General features: G+C 44.4%; 2 protein-coding genes across 2 annotated transcripts; both read right to left on the reverse strand.

Moving 5' to 3' along the window:
* On the reverse strand, positions 1-1,559 carry LOC127615834 (somatostatin-1A-like). The gene is made up of 2 exons (XM_052087157.1): positions 1,158-1,559; positions 1-376 (listed from the first exon to the last, which is right to left on the reverse strand). Exons 1-2 carry the CDS (start codon positions 1,287-1,289, stop codon positions 176-178), a joined length of 333 nt encoding a protein of 110 aa, XP_051943117.1. The 5' UTR covers positions 1,290-1,559; the 3' UTR covers positions 1-175.
* Positions 1,560-3,964: 2,405 nt separating this feature from the next.
* Positions 3,965-20,469, reverse strand: LOC127616384 (collagen alpha-1(IV) chain-like). Its single transcript, XM_052087944.1, is given in 53 exon segments — positions 3,965-4,261; positions 4,341-4,510; positions 4,598-4,712; positions 5,581-5,758; positions 5,850-6,059; positions 6,130-6,225; positions 6,324-6,449; positions 6,520-6,594; positions 6,661-6,733; positions 6,835-6,965; positions 7,043-7,225; positions 7,399-7,446; positions 7,794-7,892; positions 7,979-8,059; positions 8,155-8,281; positions 8,366-8,505; positions 8,618-8,710; positions 8,794-8,892; positions 8,957-9,097; positions 9,320-9,406; positions 9,524-9,688; positions 9,826-9,936; positions 10,020-10,170; positions 10,271-10,365; positions 10,447-10,554; positions 10,640-10,729; positions 10,809-10,971; positions 11,075-11,263; positions 11,372-11,442; positions 11,859-11,942; positions 12,138-12,227; positions 12,682-12,852; positions 13,051-13,086; positions 13,157-13,241; positions 13,470-13,517; positions 13,617-13,670; positions 13,734-13,778; positions 14,305-14,370; positions 14,621-14,674; positions 14,837-14,914; positions 15,149-15,190; positions 15,259-15,294; positions 15,382-15,444; positions 15,535-15,603; positions 16,083-16,109; positions 16,940-16,993; positions 17,268-17,330; positions 17,421-17,465; positions 17,558-17,602; positions 17,707-17,796; positions 18,578-18,631; positions 20,209-20,289; positions 20,291-20,469. Coding segments are annotated over 53 exon segments (5,088 nt in total). The 5' UTR covers positions 20,405-20,469; the 3' UTR covers positions 3,965-4,182.
* Positions 20,470-20,490: the final 21 nt, after the last annotated feature.

The raw sequence follows: 20,490 nt of genomic DNA on the forward strand, positions 1-20,490 counted from the left end.
CACACACACACAATTAATAAATCATACTAGTCGACTCGCCATGCCAGCTCTTGGATTGCATTTGCATTGACGCTAAGAGCATCAGATCATGTAAACAAGACTTTCCGACAAGCGGCAGATGAACGTGACTCGAGCAAAATAAACGTCAATATCGGACAACAATGTAGCCTTGTGATCAGCAGGCGGTCCAGGATTTCCAGAAGAAGATTCTGCATCCCGCTCTGCGAACTTGAGGAGTCGCTCTCCTCTCCAGTTCTCCTTGCTTCTCATTTTCCTCCACGTCCCTCGTCCTACCAGGTTCTTCCGGGACTATTTCGTTGTCCTGTTTGTAGAGTTTATACAGCAGCTGCATCACTTTCTGTTTGTCGGTCAGCTCCTGCAAAATGGCCACGAAAAACGAAAGCTGCTGTTTCTTATTTGGAAATCTAAAATGCCCATCAGGTTCTTTTCAATACAAGCAAAACAGTATTTTACTCAAATGTTAAATACAACTGAAATGATTTAATAAATATACAAGACCGTATTGGATTTAAAAAAAAATACAGTTTTAATATTTAATTCGGTAATTCTTTGACTCACCACAAGAGGGAGCCCACTTATGACTTGTTTTACGACCAAGTAGTAGCCAAGCACACTTTAATTAAGGAACTACTGAAGGAGAACTACTGGGAGGACACGCAAACTCCACACAGGAAGGCCGGAGCCGGAATCGAACCCTGCACCTCACTAACCAGTCGACCATGTTTTTGTTCTTTTAAAAATGTTTTCAACCGCAAGTAAATTAATTCATAATTTGGACTATCAGTGCTCATTCTCACTTTACGGCGCGGTTTCAAAACTTGCACAACACAGACGGCGGACGAGAATGCAAGCTCCGTCATATCCAAGCTCCAATTTCACAGATGAACGACTAAGCTGATACTGACAGCGCGTCAGATCTCGGGGTTGGGAGATCAAGATAACGCATCCCTTTTTTTTTAATACGTAAGATGACAATATGCAGTTGGCATGTCCTTATATGGGCCTGCTGAACTATTAGCAGGAAGGCCAGAGCCGGAATCAAACCCAGCACCTCCCAAAAACATGCACGCTCGGTTCCTTGAGGACAATATTTTCCATGAGTGTGAATGCTTGTTTATATCTTGAAGCCATCCTACCTGGTTGTCTTGTATCTGCATGAACCATGGTAGGTCGTCGCCAAGTTGCAGGTCTCTCAGTTCGCTTCTCGGCTTCCCCATTGCAGGAAATAACAAACAAAAAAGTGCCGCAATACAAAAGGAGTGCACCATTTTACCTTGACCTGTGCGTTCTGGAGAAGATGTGCACCTCGTCTGACTTTAAGGGGGCTCAAAAAGAGCGGAGGTTATTTGCATAGTGTGATGATGTTGGGAGGTCAACATCCATATAAGGACATCCTCATTTACCGGTACTCAAAACATGTGCTGTAAAAGCAACCCATGTGTGATGCAATTTAAAAAAAAAACTGCGCCAATGTGGACAAACAATGATGGCACGAGACTCTCAGGTGTCATAAATTAGGATACGCACGCACCCACAACAGTGCGTGATGTCCAGAGACCATAAAAGTCATGTGATCATTTGTTCCACGCCGTACGTTTTTAGTGACGACCTCTAATGAGATTTCTGCTCTGCTTAACTTTACAGGGTCAAAACAAAAGACATACCTTGGCACTGTTTGACAATGTTTATGGTAACGGAGCTGGAATCGAACATGGTACCCCCTGCACCGTGAGGTCGACATGCTAACCACTGGACCACTGGGTTGCTTTCAGTGTTTTTAAAATACAGTATAGAATTCATGTACTGCAGGTGGAACGCGCTGTCCTTGAGAGGTACCCGCCTCTCAGGAGACGTCGATGCTAACACGATTAGAACGATGTAGCAACCTAGCGAAAGAATTAGTAAGCGCATCGTGGTGAGGAGGATAATCCTGTTTTGAAGGCCAGACATTTTGGAGCTGATCACTGTGCGCGCTCGCCCGTGTTGGTTTGGGCTTTAATTCAAGGTGGCAGAGCATCCATCCGCTTGGTACGTCACTTCTTCCTCATGTCAAGGTGCAGAATTATGTTGCGGTGAAGACAGCCGGGAAATCGGGTCATGCCGTGAGCTCAAGTAATCTATCCATTTATAGCCATAGAAGTCAAGATGGCGCCCGAGTAGGCAGCCGTCAGCAAGTGCTCTCATGAGCCTTGCTTTTTTTGTTGTTCTTGTGTTTCTTTTGTCACTTTGTGTTTGTTGTTACGTCGTGTGGACTTGATGTGGACCTTTTTCAGCATTTTTTGGCCACGACATTCATCAAGGAGGAGACTCTGTGCTTGGTGGTTGCGCCTTCGGAGTGCCGATGCGGATTTGGAGCTGGGAGTCGCGGCTTGGAGTTTGAAGCGGATTACGTGGGACAGGAGAAGTGAACTAATCTCTTTTTGTCAATGGATGCTACAGCTTTGTGTTTGCTTTCAAAACTTAGCTTGTAGCAGACGTGTGCACATTTTCAGCATGACGTCTCTGATCCACTGGAGAAAGGACACTTTGATCCTCTCCTCTTTCATCTAGAACTGCTTCAGACAACAAAGTGTATGCAGAAAATTGGTGAAGATTGAACGACTGTCTGTGTCCTATGTGTTGTCTTGTGTTATTTTTGTTATTTTGACTTCAAAATGGCGCCGCGAGAGTGGCTGCCTTTCCAGCAGCTCCTATATTTTGTTGTTCTACTTCTTACTTTCATAACTTTGCTGCTGTGAATTGGGAATTTCTCCATTGTGAGACTAATAAAGGTTTTTCTTATCTTTTTTCTTATCTTATCATTTTCTTTACGGATTCTCCTGTTGAGGCTGGTGGGCACAACTGAGGCATGTTCCCTCCCCATCCGCATTTTTATCTGAAATTTCAGACTCTAAATGTAGTATTGAGAAAAACATTGCACCCAAAAAGTATGAAAAAGTCTTTTCGCACATTTGTAATCCACTCAAGAGTTCTCTTTCAGCTGTTCTGTGTTATGTGCACACTTACGTAACATCTGACATTTTGTTATTTTTGACTGCCGCCGATCGATTGCACGGGTTACGTGTGTGCCAAAAGGCAACTATATTCTGGGCATGTTGTTGGTTTCAGTGTAAACTATGGAGAGATATTTTATCGATTGATCCTGGTGACAGTTATGGGTGAGCCGGTTTGAAAAACTGCTCCTTAGGGGTGCCATTTGCGCTGTGGATAGATTTCTGTGATGAACAACAATACTCCATGTGTGTCCAGGTATCACTTCTTTTTTTTTTTCCTGTTACTTGAATGGAAAAAGCAGAATCGTTTTACGGTATTTAAGTATGCGACGTATACCCTCCATGCTGTCCTCATGGAAAAAAATCGGCTTCCTGTGAAACACGCACAATTTAACACGCAGACGCGATTGCAAGAACAGCTTTTAAAGTGACGATGCGGATGACTCAAAGATCGGATGTGAACGACACAGAAATTCCCAATAAAAAAAACACGTCATTCACTTTTATAGTGGGTGCAATGAATGAGTCCTGAATTCCATGACATCACAATTCTCGAGCCAGCTTCGGTGCTGCTACGTATTATTTACTGGGACTGTGCCATTCATTGATGGACAGCGGTGCTGGTGTCATTATAAATTCTTTGTTTTATGAATAATTTGAGCTGTATTATAGTATATTATATACTGTACTTAACTTTTTTTTTTGAAGGGAACTGTCTGGTTAAAAACAAACAAAATAGTAAGATATATGGACTCACGACACGTTTCATTCATTTTAACGTGCATTAGCATTAGCATCCACATTTACATCAGTGCCATTTAAAATCACATTCTGCTTGGTAAATGCTGAGATATGTTTTATTCAAAGAATCATAAAGTAAGACTTGTAACAGGAATAGCTGACTGTACATTGGTTGTAGTTTCCAGCAAATCAGTTATTTTTATTTATATTTTTTTACCCCATGTATGTGTTGTCTTTATTCATGTGAATGCAAATAAACTTTAAACACATCTGATCAAGGTTGTGTCAATGGAGAAAATAAAGATTTTATTGTATTTGATAAAGACTAGTAATCATTTTGTCCTTCATTGTCGCCAAAAATTGTCATGAAGACATGGTGAAGTGTGACCCAAAGTATCTCTGTACATCCGTCACATTTCTCAAGTGCTTACTGTTTGCGGCAAACCCGACAGCGACCGATGATGCTTTCTCGAGAAGGCCCTTTCACCGTCCGGGGATTGGGTTTACTGCAGAAAAAGAAGCAGAGACATACATGAGGCACCGGATGTAAAAGCGGATGTGAACTGAATCCGCGTTCAAATGTACCCGAACATGTCAGGGTTGAGGGATGCCAGCCAGTAGCTGTATGAATCCGGGTAGTAGTTGCACGTCCCTCTGCCATGACACTCTATGAATGGCACTTGACGAAAATGTTCAAGGCACGAGCCGGGAGACACCAGCGGCTGGGAAGAGCCTTCGGCGCCAGCGCCTGTTTGCTGGTTGGTTAAGGGTCGAAAGAAGACAATTGCATTGATCACTGAGAATACAAATACGACGACACTCCCTTGGAATTAATTTATTACCATGACAAATGAATAGCCACTCCAGAGAGAACCCCAGCCTCCGGGACATTCTGGTGTCACAGTTGTCTGACTGTGGACTGCTATGACGTTGGAGGTAGTTTCGCACACCGAACACCTAAGATGAAAATAGTGACAGCTTTGCATATTGTTTTTTTTTTCCCAGGTCAGGGAAATATCCATCCATCCATCCATCCATCTTCTACCGCTTATCCGGGGCCGGGTCGCGGGGGCAACAGCTTTAGCAGGGAAGCCCAGACTTCCCTCTCCCTAGCTACTTCTTCCAGCTCTCCCCGGGGGATCCCGAGGCGTTCCCAGGCCAGCTGGGTGACATAGTCTCTCCAGCGTGTCCTGGGTCTTCCTCGGGGTCTCCTCCCGGTGGGACATGCCCGGAACACCTCACCAGGGAGGCGTTCAGGAGGCATCCGAATCAGATGCCCAAGCCACCTCATCTGGCTCCTCTCGATGTGGAGGAGAAGCGGCTCGACTCCGAGCCCCTCCCGGATGACCGAGCTTCTCACCTTATCTCTAAGGGGGTGCCCGGACACCCTGCGGAGAAAACGGTCAATGGTACTCAGTTTCCCTTGCCCGGACGCGGGTCACCGGGGCCCCCCTCTGGAGCCAGGCCTGGAGGTGGGGCTCGTTGGCGAGCGCCTGGTGGCCGGGCCTACACCCATGGGGCCCGGCCGGGCTCAGCCCGAAGAGGCAACGTGGGTCCCCCTTCTCATGGTCTCACCACCCGTGGGAGGGGTCAAAGGGGTCGGGTGCAATGCGAGCTGGGCGGCAGCCAAAGGCGGGGACCCTGGCGGTCTGATCCTCGGCTGCAGAAGCTAGCTCTTGGGTCAGGGAAATAATGATCGCAAATATGGACTATGCATCCACTTTCTAATCCGGGTATCCTGTTCAGTGTTTTGCAAAGGCAGAATTGCTACTTTAAAGTCATTATCAACGAGCGGTTTTCCCAAACCAAAAGCTCCCAGTCCCACCTGCTGATGTGCGAGGACAGTCGCTCCCCTGTCATGGCGACCATGGAAGGAAGCATCGGCGCGTCGGTGGACAGCCAGTAGGAGTAGTCGTTACGAGAAGCATAGCGGCAATTGGTCTCCGTGTCGCAGAAGAGGAAGGGCATGGGGGAGAATCGAGGTAGACAGCTTCCTGAGGTGCCTGAGATTCAGTTGGAAATGTTCAAACAAAAAAAGATCGATTGGAATATCAAAGTACCGGGAAGGTTCCGGGGCTTAAAATGTTCTCTTACCAAGGTCTTGACCATGAGCTCGCTCATTTCCATTCATGAAGAGGAAAGAATAGCCCAGGTAAATCAGCGTGGTGCCTTCAGGGCATTTGGGCACCCGAGTACTCTGCGAGTGTCGTGCTATGAGGAAACTGGTCACACGGCCAGATCCACTTTCACCTGGTAACCCCCTTTGGCCCTTGTTGCCTGGATCTCCAGGGCTGCCTGGTAGACCTGGAAAAGGCAAAGGTAAAAACTACTATAAACACAGTATGTATAAACACAAGTGCACTGCTTAACACACCTGGCAAACCTGATGCTCCTTTGTCTCCCTTGTGACCAGTAAATCCAGGTGGTCCTCGTGGGCCGGAACCTCGGACTCCTTTGATACCCGGGAGACCTTTTAAAAATAATATTGAAGGTCACAATATTTTACCAAGTGTGCATGCTACACAGTAGTATGCATACTTTAGTTTACAAAGAAGCTAAACTTTGGACCTGATTGTCCTGCTGGTCCTGCTGGTCCAGTGTTCCCAGGAGGTCCAGGATTGCCAGGAGAACCAGGTAAGCCTGGGGGTCCTGGTTCATATATTACTCTTCCATTGCCTGGTTTACCTTTGATGCCTGAAGAAAAAAAACAAAGAAAAAATGGTGATGCGGTGTCTGAATTTTGCATTCCAAATAGTGTACTCACCAGGGCGTCCCGGAAAACCCTTTGACCCAGGTGAACCAGGTGGGCCCGGTATGTTTCCGTGGTCTCCCTTGTCACCTAAAAAAAATAAGTCAGTTAGGACCGTTGACACTTTTTGAATGATACAGAGTTAGAAACTCTTACCAGGGTACCCATTGCTTCCAGGAGGACCAGAATCACCTCTTGGTCCTGGATTTCCAGGGTGACCGCTTGGACCCTGGGGAAGTAAATCAATAAATACTGCTTACTGATCAAAACAAGATTCCAATGCCATACAAACTTATCAGTCCTCAGTCAAATTTCAAGGAGTCAACACACAGGTGGACCAGGAATGCCTGGATCTCCTGACGGTCCACTGTCACCCGGTCTCCCTGGAGGGCCTGGATCCCCTCTGTTCCCTTTCACTCCAGGTCCAGGAGGGCCTGGAGGTCCAGGTGGACCAGGATAACCTACGGCCAACAAAAGGCGAGTTTGATGATTATCGTGTGCGTGAGTTACTTAATTTGGAAAGAATTGTTGTCCTCACCTGCCCTACCCAGACTTCCATCAGGTCCACGGTCTCCTTTTGCCCCGGGGAAACATATCCCATCTCTTCCTGGTTGTCCTCTGGGACCAGAGATCCCGCCTGGTCCAGGAAGTCCTCTATCTCCCCTTAATCCAGGAATTCCTGGACTACATGGGCCAGGTGAACCAGGAGACCCGGGAAGACCTACAGAAGAGGAAGAAGAGTATTTGAATTCATTATTCACGGTTTTACCCACGTACCTAATCAAGTCAAACTTTCTCAGTTATCAAAGTTTAGTGCAACCTACGATCTCATTCAGTCCATCTGTTTCAAATCATTGGTATAAAAACCAAATATCTGGGAAATCTAAGACTTACCTGGCTGACCCGGGTCACCGCGACGACCAGGTGGTCCTTCAATCACCCCTGTATGCAAGGAGGAATAGGAACATTTGAATGACATGCAACAGAGTGAACGTACAATTTCATAATGCTAAATGGGCTGTCACTTCGACAGTGCTTTTCTTCCTCGGGTACTCAAAGCGCTTCCCACTGTTACCTCATTTGCCGACTGATGACGCAGCATCAGGAGCAACTGGAGGTGAAGTAACTTGCTCAAGGACACTTTGACATGGTCACAATGGCCGGGGATCAAACCAACTTCTGGGTTGGGAAATGACCACTCTACCACTGAGCCAGCCGTGCCACACCAACATTTTTCAAAATGACAGCACTGTCTACGGAATAAACGCTGACAATTTCCTGTCCCTCACTTGTGTCTCCTTTTTCGCCCGGTGGTCCAGGGATGCCATCCTGTCCCTGGTTGCCTTTGGGGCCTTGAGGACCAAAACCACCTGGTGGGCCTTCGGGACCTGAAGACCATGAAAAACAAAAGTTAATATAATACTATAAATGCAATGCGGATCCATCAGTCTGAAGACATGTCAATCGACTTTGCCTGGCGGTCCATTTGGTCCTCGCCGTCCTTTGCTTCCCTGAGGTCCATCTGAACCTCTTGGTCCTTGATATCCAGGCGAACCTGGAACAGTCGGATTGGAAAAAAAAAATACGGTTGACCATTGTTAGCAAGTCAAGGGCTCAGGGCCCTCGTGTTTTATTGCGAATGGTTACCACCATTTTGTCCAGTGGGTCCTGGTTCTCCTTTGAGTCCATTAAATCCTGGCAAACCCGGTGATCCAACGATACCAGGCTGTCCTTTTTCTCCCTTCAGTGTAGATGTGTTGCTTAATCCTGGTTCTCCCTGAGGACAATGAACATTCATTATTTCTTATCGACACATGCTTTTGATTCAGGACAAAAAGTCGAGTGTCTTGTTTTTTTTCACCTTTTGTCCAATCGGCCCAGGTGGGCCATACCCATAATAGTTTGGTTCTCCCTTTTCTCCTTTATAACCCCTTGGACCTGGTGCCCCATTTGTGCCAAGACCTCCGGGGATTCCCTGGTCTCCTTTTAATCCTTTTGATCCTATTTGAGCATTACATCATATGAACAATAGTACATATGTACACTTCCTATTAGATAGATGTACCCGATACGGTATTAAATGAGAGGTCATATTTACAATTTATACTTATACCTGTATGGCCTTGGGGTCCTGTGTCTCCTGGTATCCCAGCAGGTCCAGGACTTCCTTTCAAGAATCCTGGAATACCTGGGTCACCGGGGGGACCTGGGCAGAAAACATATCATTTTAAAAAATGGTATTGTAGTCAGGTTTGTGTGCATTGAATATTAAAAAAAATATATATGCACCTCTTTCCCCAGGCCTGCCTGGCGCGCCAGTATTTCCCTTTAATCCTTTTGCTCCAATACTTCCAGGATCTCCCCAGGGACCAACTGGTCCAGGGTCACCTGACACAGTACAGTTCCAACATCAAATGTTGCACAAATACATTGAGTAAATAAATTCAGTCACCTGCCAGACCAGGCTCCCCAAGGGAGCCAAAAACTTCTAGAGGCAATGGCGATGGACCTCCGGGAGGACCCCTGGGTCCTGGGTCCCCAGTCATTCCTGGAGGACCCCTGGCACCTTTTTTTCCATGATGACCAGGCTCACCTGTAAACAATCCATCCAAAAAGCCAAGTAAGCATTGAGAAGAAAAGCTGCACTTACAGTCAACTATAAAGTTAACTTCCATATAAGCAGCACGGGTGCAATTCAACTCAGCGGCGGTGTGAACATTTGTGTGACACGATCGATAACCTCAATTAATTTACAAGTCCCCTGAAGAGTCCAGGTCGACCCGTTTGTCAAGTTAAGTCAAGTTCATTTGTATACCGATTTGGCCTGGTTGTCCTATAACTCCAGGAAATCCTTGTGGTCCGAATCCTGGTAACCCATCTGGTCCAGGGTCTCCTCTCAGTCCTGAGAAAACCCAAGTGGATTAAAAATGATCTGTAGGTATTGCAGATGGAACGCCTGGGGGAAATTCTTATAAGCAGCTGAGCATGTTGATGTAAAAAAAATAGCAAAATAGCCTACCTGGTTGGCCCGGTAGCCCGTTTTGTCCCTTAATTCCTTTTAATCCAGTAACCCCACTGGGACCTGGTACCGTAGGCCCGGGATAACCAGGCTCGCCTGCGCGGCCAGGTTTTCCTAACCCAGGGAATCCCCTGTTACCCTTTTCACCTGACGGCCCCTCGGGTCCTAGAATGAGGGAGGTGAAAAGACTGAACACATTGGTGATCAGGTGAACACTAAAGTATTGTCATTGTGCAACGAAGACAAAAACAGCAACTTGTGGGATATTTGTTCATCGTGTCTTTTTGGAGAAGGACACTTACCTGGTAGTCCTGGAGCACCATCTTGTCCTGGTGGCCCCGCTGATCCAGGAAGAGACTCACATGAGTCTTTATTACCCGGAGGTCCCGGTCGTCCAATTTCCCCTTTATTTCCTGAACGTACCATGGAAGCAGCAGATAATTGAGGCTGTGTTGTTTTCGATTTGCAGCTCATTTGGTACGCGGTCTGCTAGAACCTTTTTCTCCTGGTGGCCCTGGATTTCCTGGTAATCCCAGGTTCCCCGGTAAGCCAGGAATTCCAGGATCTCCTCCAGACCCTTGAGCTCCATCATTCCCCGGAAGGCCCGATTGGCCCTTGCGTCCCGGCTGTCCATAGCCACCGTCACCCTGAACATGATATACAAAAAGAAATCGAGCCTTAATTCACCTTGCGTTAACACAGTCTCACAGTATCTGTTCAGATTTAAAATTTGCTTTTGTGATTGACCTTCATTCCTGGAGGACCAGGAGGGCCATGTTGACCTGGAAGACCAGGAAAACCGATACTTGGGAGACCAGGGACACCTGGCAACCCCTTGTCACCTATATAACACACACATACAGTACCTGTAGTTCAGTACTGTTGTTATATGTGCAAATATGGGTGCATGCAGTATACACAACCTTTCTCTCCTGGGGACCCTGGTTGTCCAGGATATAATTCACCACCTTTTTCCCCTTTCTGTCCCACGGGGCCTGGGCTGCCTATGAAACCAGGAAGGCCTGGAACACCTGGAAATGTGTTTGTCTTAGTCTGAGTGAATGACTCTTTCATCAGCTACTGCACATTTCTTAGTGCATACAAATTTTACATGACCTTTCCTTCCTGATAATCCTGGTTGACCTGGAAAACCAGGTGGTCCAGGAAAATCTTTTGCGTGAATGATGCCTGGTTCTCCTTTCTGGCCTGCCATGGTAGCATAAGAGAAGAGATGTGACGATGATGTCGTTCAGATTCATGCATTCGTATCAAAATGTTTATACACCTGGAATTCCAGACAGCCCAGGGAAACCAGGTACCCCCAAATTCCCCTTAGTTCCTGTCGATCCAACAGGCCCATATCCCACTGCTCCAGGGTATCCTTGTGGTCCTGGCCTGCCCAAATCCCCTGGTGGACCAGGAAAACCTTTGTCTCCATCGCTGCTATACTAAAGGGTCGATAAAAAAGCTTGCTGTGTAAGGGACTCAAATTGTAGGATGTTAATAGTTTGAAAAAAAAATTATAAGGTCTCCAGGTCAAAATGTTCTCACCGAATCCCCTGGAAGGCCTTGGACACCTTTGAGACCGAACAATCCTGGAGACCCAGGGTGCCCATCCTGTCCGGGCCTTCCAGCATACCCCGTGTCTCCTTTCTCGCCCTTTACTCCTGCTCTGAAATCGGAATATGACTCTCCCTTTTGTCCAGGGAAGCCAGGAGCACCCGGTATGCCAATAGGACCCTTGGCAGAGGAATGGCAATAATGAGGCAACATTAAAAAAAAAAAACAAAAACAGAAATAGAGCCCCCCTTTTTTTCTTAAGTGCAATATAGATCCAATTTTTCTTACCGGATATCCAGGGAAGCCCTGAGTTCCTGGGAAACCTGGGTCACCTTTAGCTCCTGGTCCTTGATTAAATCCTGAGCAATATACATACAGTACCATGAAGAGAAAGGTGAAAATACTGTAGGATTACGTTCTACACTGGCTGGAGATGGGTTGTAATAAATGGATGATCGATGAACTGATTATTAGGAATTTGATAGGTAGTCGTTAACTGATTGAGGCAAAATGGAGGACAAGACTCAGTGGTACTGTTGATTCAGTATCAACTAGTTTTGAATCTAAAGAAGAGCAGCATCATGACAGTTAAGGGAGTTGAGTCACATCCATGTGATGGCAACTCCAACGTTGGCACTTGTTAAAAATAATTTTTAAATAACAATCGATTGAATACGTGATTGCTTAATGGATAGCAGGGAATTGCATTTGCAATAAGACCTTTGAGCCTAGGTACTTCATGCTACTACGATGTGCAATAATCAGTTACTTTTACCTGGAAATCCTTGTGGACCTGGTGGTCCTGGTGGACCTGGTTCTCCTTCTCTTGTACAATCAGTGCAGGTCCCGCCCTTTTCCCCTGCAGCCATGGGAATAATTGGAAATGTTGTTTTTTTTTCATGACATAACATGACATTCATTTCAAATCAGACTTTTGTGAACTTGAATGTTTCCGACACATCAACTGCCCTGAGCAGTAAGCGGCTATCAGCAAAGAAATTAAAGAGATGAAAATTTCAGGTCGAAAGAGATTCAAACAATGCTTCTCCCCCACCTTTCATTCCGTGCGTCCCGTCATATCCGACTGGCCCGGGCACACCCCTGACTCCCTTCATCCCCGGCAGACCTTTGAATATTTTTTTATCTACAAGCAACAACAAGATGTATTAACACGTGGAGAGAATGATCAATAACGCCGCTTATTAATGACACTTTCCCATTTTTAAGTTTTAATGGCAACAACACGTCAGTTAGAATGTATGCTATGGGAAGTAACGTCTGTCTGCTTGTACGGTAAATGCTCTGCTGCTGATACTTTATGGTACTAAAGAGAGAGATTAGCGATAATTGTTTCACATAAGTGCTATAAACACTGAGTTAAGCAAAAAATCAAATTAAGTAATTTTTTTTAACCCTCTTGTGGAAGGTTTGTCGAGTTGAGTGGCTGGAGTGAAACATTATAAGCAAAGCGCGCTAATGTATTTGCTGGAACAAATTGCAATTAGAATCATCGTGTTAACTTCATCAAATTTGTTTTCAAAGAAAAATCTGATACAGTTCATGTTTTGTGGTGACATTTAAATTGAGCATTCGCATACCTTTGTCTTCAGGAACTCCAGGTGGGCCTTGATCTCCTGGAGGACCTGGTTCACCAGGATCCCCGTCGGGACCAGAGGGTCCTGGATAATGAAAGCCCGGGTCGCCAGTATCACCTTTGGGACCCTGAGGCCCATCATGACCCCGTGGCCCTTGTAGATCAGATGAATCTCCTGTGTGGAAAACGTAGTGGATGGCGATTAGGAACGTCTTGTTACGCACATGGGCAAAAGTTTTGGAACACAGCCCTTTGATAACCACTTAAGAGTGACCGCAAAAGGTGGCGCTACGCTATTTTCTTAGATTTTCACTTCCTGTAGCTAGATGTTCCAATACTTTTGCATTGTAACTTGCTTGACTGGGGGAAACACCTGGCGGCCCGTCAGGTCCAGGAAATCCTACAAGGCCTAAAAAAAAAATTGTATGTTTTCATAGCAATTTCACCTTTTGCACGTATATTTCTATGTGGTCATTTACCTTGGCGTCCAGCAAGTCCGGGTTGGCCTGGATCACCTAGCTCCCCAATGTATCCTTTCAGCAGGACATTGATGGGTTCCACAATCTGCATAATAATCATTTCAAAAACACAAAGTTTTGAATTTGTCATTATTCTATACACACATAAATACATATGATTTATAAATGTTTTTTAAAAATCATAAAAACTTGGCACTTGAACATGGGGGTGTTGACTTTTTACATCCGCACTTCTTATTAGAACACTTGGAAACTGTTTTAAATTGACAATACAGTGAAGATAAAATGTCATAAATTAGAAAAATACAATTACCTTTGTTTCCCCTGGTGGACCAGTTTGACCTCGATCCCCCTTTGCACCCTAAAAAGACAGCACACAGGGTCATAGATTTTAATAAAACATGGCAACCCATTAAAAAAAAAAACTCCAATTATATAGGGACAATAAGTGATTACTGACCGTTCCTCCCATTGTTCCAGGATAACCTGGATCACCTCTCGGTCCAGGCCTTCCCTAAACACAACGATACGTTATAATCAACTCAATATAACCACGATGTGCAAACAGTATCCCTACCATAAATCCTGCTTGTCCAGGTTCGCCATCCTTCCCCATCTTTCCCTGCAAGGACAATTAAGTCCAGTCAGGACATTGGGTCCATGCGTTCAATCATTAGCTTGTGTGTGCTCGAAAGGGAACAGTCGCTCCGGCGCCGCCGGCATGCATTCATTTATTTTCCCATTAAAGTTCTTTTTGGTGCGAACACATTACATGCCAGTCATCAAAAACCCAATAACGACTGAGGAGGACCTCTGTTGCATTATTCACAGAGTCTGCCACGGAGGAGGTGCATGGCCTCACCAATATTACATTGGACACATTCTTGTTCACATTTGTAAAGGTGATGACCTTCAAAGACGTTAAATTCGCAATGAGAATATTTCTGTCCGCTGGTCATTTAATGACATGTGACACATTCTTTAAAATGAGGACCTACATAGCCCATTTATTTTAGTGCTGCACATGACTGCCCTCTGCTGTCCTACATTTTTTAACGGATGCGCGTAATACATAAATAAATACATGTAGAAATACATTTTTAAAAAAACTAATCAAAGCGATGCGCTATGGTGTACACGTTACTTACTTCGGGACCCACTTGGCCTCTGTCCCCCTTTGCTCCTTTTGTGAAGTAGCCATCTCCGGGCTCTCCCTGGAGAGAAAATTTCATGCACAAAAATTCTGAACATAACATACTATAATAACTATGAAGGACTATTTTGTCAACCCCGAAAAACAAATGAACAGAATTGTGACATTTAAACCGAAAGAAAGCTTATAAATATGTTGTACAGACATACAACTACGAAAACTACTGCTGTACTAGTACTACTACAAGTACTAAATTTTTAAGACTATGAGACTAATGCAACACATTTGTCAGTTTTACTCAGGAAACTTACCTGGGGACCTTTGCAGCCTTTTTCTCCGGTATCTCCTTGGTCTCCTTTCGCACCCTGACAACCAAATCAAATGTATAAGTTATTGCCCTTAAAAAGTATGCCAGCATGACTTATAATCTTTGTAGTTCTACACCAAGCTGTGAGCAATACATCCGTTAAATATGTGCAGGCTACTCATGTCTACTGTGACATGTACATTGACTTTTACTCACTCACCTTTAACACAAGACTCTCAGTGAGGTACTGCCGAATCCGACCCGGTGATCCAGGTGGGCCTGGAGGGCCTTGTATCCCCTGAATAAATGGACAAATATTACTTCTTAGTGGCGAATCCAACCAATTAGATTTTGTTTTAAAAAAAATAATCACGTTGTAAAGGTTAATGGTGTTGCTTGTAATGTGGCATTCCAAGTGGCGCCATCTAGTGGTGAATTGTGATATTACAACTAAAAACCACACCATTAAAAACGGGGGTAGGGACCATGACCAGCAAGAATCCACATTTATAATATAATAATCATAAACTACCTTTGGCCCAGCTGGTCCTGGGATACCTATGCCTCCTTGACCCTAAAACAAAACAAAATACCTCAGTATTCACCCATACAATTTTGTGGGATAAAAATATGCAATATTACCTTCGATCCCGGAATCCCTGCAGGGCCTGGAAGCCCCTGGTACGAAAACAGAAAAAAATCAGATTAAATTTGTAACACATGATGTTTTAATTGAGCTCGACGCAAGCATAGCATTTTACTCACTTCAGGGCCACGTTGACCTGATTTTCCCTTGGGTCCAAGTTTTCCTTGGAAACCTGGCTCTCCCTAAGAAATCCATCCCAACATACATCCGTTCAGAGAAGAGAACCTCAAATTGTCGCAATTTTAATACCCTTGTACAAGGAAAACATTTACCGGTTCTCCTTTTCTCCCAGGAAGTCCTGGTGGTCCCAGAGTTACACCGACTGATACTGCAGACTGACCCTACAGAGGGGCCCAAAAGGTTGTTTGAAGGTTTTCTTTGTTAATGTCTTTATTGAACATATGCAAAACAAAAAAATATGACACACACACACACACATATGGTATGAACTGTCTGTGACAGTGGCAGCAGCTGTCTGAAAGTACCGTTTTTATTTTCTTTTTTTACAGTTCATGCCTTCCTCCAGGTGTGATTGAAGGGGCGATTTAGCTACACTCGTAGTAGCAACTTTCAAAGCTAATATTGAAGCAAGTTATTCGTCCCACTTGAATTTGTTCCAAAATGAGCTCAGGGAGCTCGAGGGAGTCTCACCTGAAAGTGCCGTGTCATGTTATTAGAATTTTCATCATCTTTTATTTTATTTTTTTAACACATCAGGGAGGATCCTGCCAACAAACTTTCAAAAGGGCAGTCCTGGGCACTTTTACACTTTTCCAAGGTAAACACTTGTATAAAAAGTGTTTAGCATGCATTTTATTACCTTTGGTCCAGCAGGCCCTGGAGGACCCTGTGAATCAAACATTGGGAGTCAAGTTTCAATATTAAATGCATACTTTAACGGTTATCGTAAGTCTTGGGACCTAAGACAAACGTGTTTTGAAAAACTCAAAATACCCTCTGAAGTCGGACAATTCAGAATTTGACATGAAATGAGTCCTCTCTGCTAGTGGTTGGCGGTACACTGTGGCCGTTTGGCACTTCGGCAAATCATCGTGTGTGTCAGAAAGTCAGAAGGTTTTTTTGAATTATCTGTCATTGTGTTAATGGAAATATTATGTATCAAACATACTAGTTATATTGGTATTCCCGGATACGGAAGGTGTTCAGAGTAAATAATTCTACTGGTGTCGGTCTGAAAAAAATGGTATCGAATATCGCGAGTTCTAACGCTATTTTGTTGTGGGCCGTGTAGATTTTTCGGTGTACCATTTTTGGCCACAAGATGGCGGCACACTAAAGTTTTGCACGATGTGAATTTGGAAGAAGACTGAAAGCAGGAATGAGGGCAACAGTACTTCAAGGTCAGCTTAAGTTGAATGTTAAATCAACAGAAACCGACGGGTATAGATTAATTTTCATAAACAATAGCTTTGGGCATGATTATCGATGCATGTTGTGAGATGATAAGTTAAAATTTGGGGAAATAAATAATTTTAACTGGAAGCACAAATAGATTGGTGAACTGTAAACAATGTTTGTGCATATTGTCTCATGTATTGCTGTCGCTCTCAATATGTTGTACGCTTTGAAACATGTTTGTATCATTTTTGATGGGGGAAAAAAATATGGAATTTGTTCGACTTCAGAGGTATCATTACTGCATAAATCACATCTTACAGGCAGTCCATCAAGTCCAGGGGCACCATGAGGACCAGGTAATCCATCTTCTCCCTAAAACAAAAATATTTTCAAATCATTTTTAGCGACACTGCGGTTCTCACGAGAGCATTTCAAAACCTCCCCCAAGGCACATTTGTCACTTGGATAATCGTTCCACTGCCTGAAATGTAAGTTTGTTGACTTTGAACACAGACAGAGAGAGACTGGAGGAGTCATAGAAAGGCAAAGAAGTGGACAGCCTAACAAATAATAATAATAATGTCAACATTTTTTAGTTTCATTTTCCATTTCTCAGAAACGATGTGAGCAAGAACCCTTTTCTCACATCTGTTCCATTGCAGCCCGGAGCCCCTGGTGGCCCAGGTGGGCCCTGCAGACCCGGAATGCCCTGTGAATGAAGACGCACGCATAAACACACAATCAATCCGGAGACAAACACAGCAACGCATGAGGTAAATAAACAAGAGTTAAGGCGCACCGGCAAACCATGCGAGCCTGCAAATCCCTCTTTGCCATCGGGACCCTGTAACACACACCACAAACATACAATAATGTGTCTTATTATATCTTTAGATGTCCGATAAACAGACAGCTGGCTGTGTTGTATTTTGTTACCGGATCTCCTGCAAGGCCTACAGGACCGTCAGGCCCGGTGTCGCCCTGCCAAATACAGACCACAATTATGATTCCCATGCTGGTCTTAACAAACAGTTACAGTAGATATGGTGTTATTTTGGTAGGATTGAAATGAGGCTGATGTGTACCTTTGGTCCGCTTGGCCCAGCATGTCCGATGCTGCCTTTCCGGCCTTCTGGTCCTGGAGAACCGATGCTTCCCGGAGAACCCCTGTCGCCCTGCAGGGGATATTTTGAGGTCTCAAATGTTTTTTCCCAGATCAGAGCGCAACCCTGCCTTTTGCCCAACGCTTGTAATGAGGACAAGCGCAATAGAAAATGCATCCAAATAAGAGCTTTTCGAGAAAAAAATAAAGTGGTCTGTCAGGACAAGGTTAAAAATAATGCAAAATAATAAGCAGCTACGACTCGGGACATCATTTCTATTTTGACATTTTAGTTTCATGAACTCATAGATGCTGTTATGTGAAAACAGCAAGTACTGTTCCGATGTGTACGATAATCCATCTGGACAAGATCAAAAGCAAGAAGAATTAGGATATATTGAGAAGCCACTATTTCAATACAGTAAAATCTCTTAATTATTATTGTAAATTTTTTTCAATAATATTTTTTTTTTGTCAGATTCCAGGACGAGCTTTGGGAGCGGTTGGGTTTAGATGATTCTTCTTGTCATTCTGTCCAGATTCTAGTCTCACTGTCTGCTGTGGTTCTTAAAATGTGAGTCTAAAGGGCTCTAAACCACAGAATTTTTGTTTGGACTGTATGTATGACTCCATCTGGTCGCTCTTGATAAGGTATGAAAAAAAGAATGCTGAGAAACAAATTCCTGTTCGTGTGTCTGTGTGTGTGTGTGTTGCATTAAGCTAAACATGAGGAGATGTATAAAAAAATGAGACTTGATGAAAAAATACTGCCTGTGCATGCCTAATGCTACCCCACATCAGTGACTTACCATGTACAACCCATACTAAAAACGTACACGAGATACTTCACTCACCCTGTTGCCTTTGACCCCTGCACAGTGACACGGTGACCTTCCTCTGCACGCACACTGAAAGACATTGCACAGTCAAGTGTCACACCTTCGTCTGCAACCCCAAAATTCTCATATGAGTGATCAATGCGTCTGATTGACTCAGTGGCCGACCGTGCATTTCAACCTTAGGCCTTCAGTGACGTCACATACATTAACACAATACTGTATAGGCTCGTCAAGCTGCACTTAATTTCAGGAGCATTTAAAACCATCAAGTATGCATTCACAATTATGAGCAGGAAACTACATTTATAGATATTGTCAAAAATAAAAAGATGATTTAAAAATACTAAATAAAATGCCACTCAAATTACGCTGTGTGATCTTAATAAACAAGTCTGTCCAATAAATTGCGCAATGTCGCAGTTTCATATAAAACACCAACCAAACAATATCAAAACAAACTATTCTTTGAAAATAAAGCAAACAGATCATTCGCATTTCGAGAATCGGCTACACAACAGCAAATAACTGACGATGTTGAGCAGCTGAGAACGAACTTTAGTGCACGAAGGTGACTATAAATTGCAGGTGAGCAGATTTATTTGATACATTTTGTATCTTTGTCATTTTATTTCGTTACCATTAATTTAATACTTACGAAATAAAATGACAGGACGAAATGTAAAATACAATTCATTTACTCAACACTGTAGTGCCTGTTCACTGAGCTGCACATCTACACGAGTGTTCCCAAACGTTTTTAAACGCACCGTAGTTTGTAAGTGCCCAGCCGTGCTCTGATGTTTCCTTGTTGCCTTGGTAAAACAACTTAAATGGGTAAATCCAGTGTGGCTTCAAACACCAAATCGGTCCGTTGCAAGCAATAGCCATTCCCAGCGTTTCTCAGAGGCTGTGAGCCACGGGTAGCGTTCATAATTGCTCGTCTGAAAATGACGGACAACCCCGTTTCCTTGCTGGGACAGGCTAGCTAGCGCAGGAGTTGGGCGAACTCTTCGCACAATATCCAGCTTTTCGTGGAAGGTTCGTTTTGAAAATTGTGTGGAAAGTAGTTCAGCAACCAGATTGACTTGACTTCTTCTTCGGCCGTTTTAGGTTAAAATGCAGTGATAGCGCCCTCTAGCAGGCGCTAATCCAATCACCGAACGTCCAGTCTCGACGTAAGCCCTTCTAGCTGGCCCCCGGTGCGCAGACTCGTGATCTGCTTGGTTATTGCACCCTTAATGTGCCCGTTCGTTTACACTCATAAAAATGATGCCATGGGTCGGATCTGGCCCCCGTGGCCTGAGTTTGTCACCTGTGCATTAAGTGCTGGGAAGCGCTGGTTCAGATGACTGTTTTGTTTAATTCAACATTCTGTCCTTTGCCCCCAAAGAACTCTCGCATAAAGGCCCACCAACACGGTGTGCCGAAGAGCATTTTGCATGCTTACAGTCGCACAAACAAACTCTCCTCGTCAGGACGCAAGATGTTGGCAAGCACGCTTGTTGCAAACACACCAAAAGTCAAGGCTGACAATTTATGCAACGGGGGAATACACATTTGACAAAGGTGAGGAAAATGTACAAACTTTTCTTATGGTCTAATGTCATGTTTTTCAAAGGAATGTTGCACTTGTCAAATCATCTTACCTTCTTGGCAACAGTGTCCGTCAAGACCGCAGCAATCAGGATCAGAGGAAGCAGCAACCCTCTTGTTCCCATGACTTTTTTTTTTTTCTGTCTCTCCACACAAATCACGAGAGGAGCCGTCAGCAGCGATGTGGGCATCCACGTCTGCTCGCCTGGATGCTGCGACTGCGAGGCGTCGTGCAAGCTGCTTTGACATTCATTTTCACACTCCTTCATTGCGTGACCTTGAGAGAGGGGAGGTACGCACATGACGCCCAGCCCCAAAAACTACACGCTTGTCCT

The sequence above is a fragment of the Hippocampus zosterae genome, chromosome 15 (genome assembly GCF_025434085.1).
Source record: "Hippocampus zosterae strain Florida chromosome 15, ASM2543408v3, whole genome shotgun sequence".
NCBI classification, from domain to species: domain Eukaryota; kingdom Metazoa; phylum Chordata; class Actinopteri; order Syngnathiformes; family Syngnathidae; genus Hippocampus; species Hippocampus zosterae.

Coding starts and splice junctions, on each gene's coding strand:
- LOC127615834 (XM_052087157.1), bottom strand. CDS start 1,289: ATGGTGCACTCCTTTTGTATTGCGGCACTTTTTTGTTTGTTATTTCCT. Junction 377..1,157: donor TGCAGATACAAGACAACCAG/GTAGGATGGCTT, acceptor GCCATTTTGCAG/GAGCTGACCGACAAACAGAA.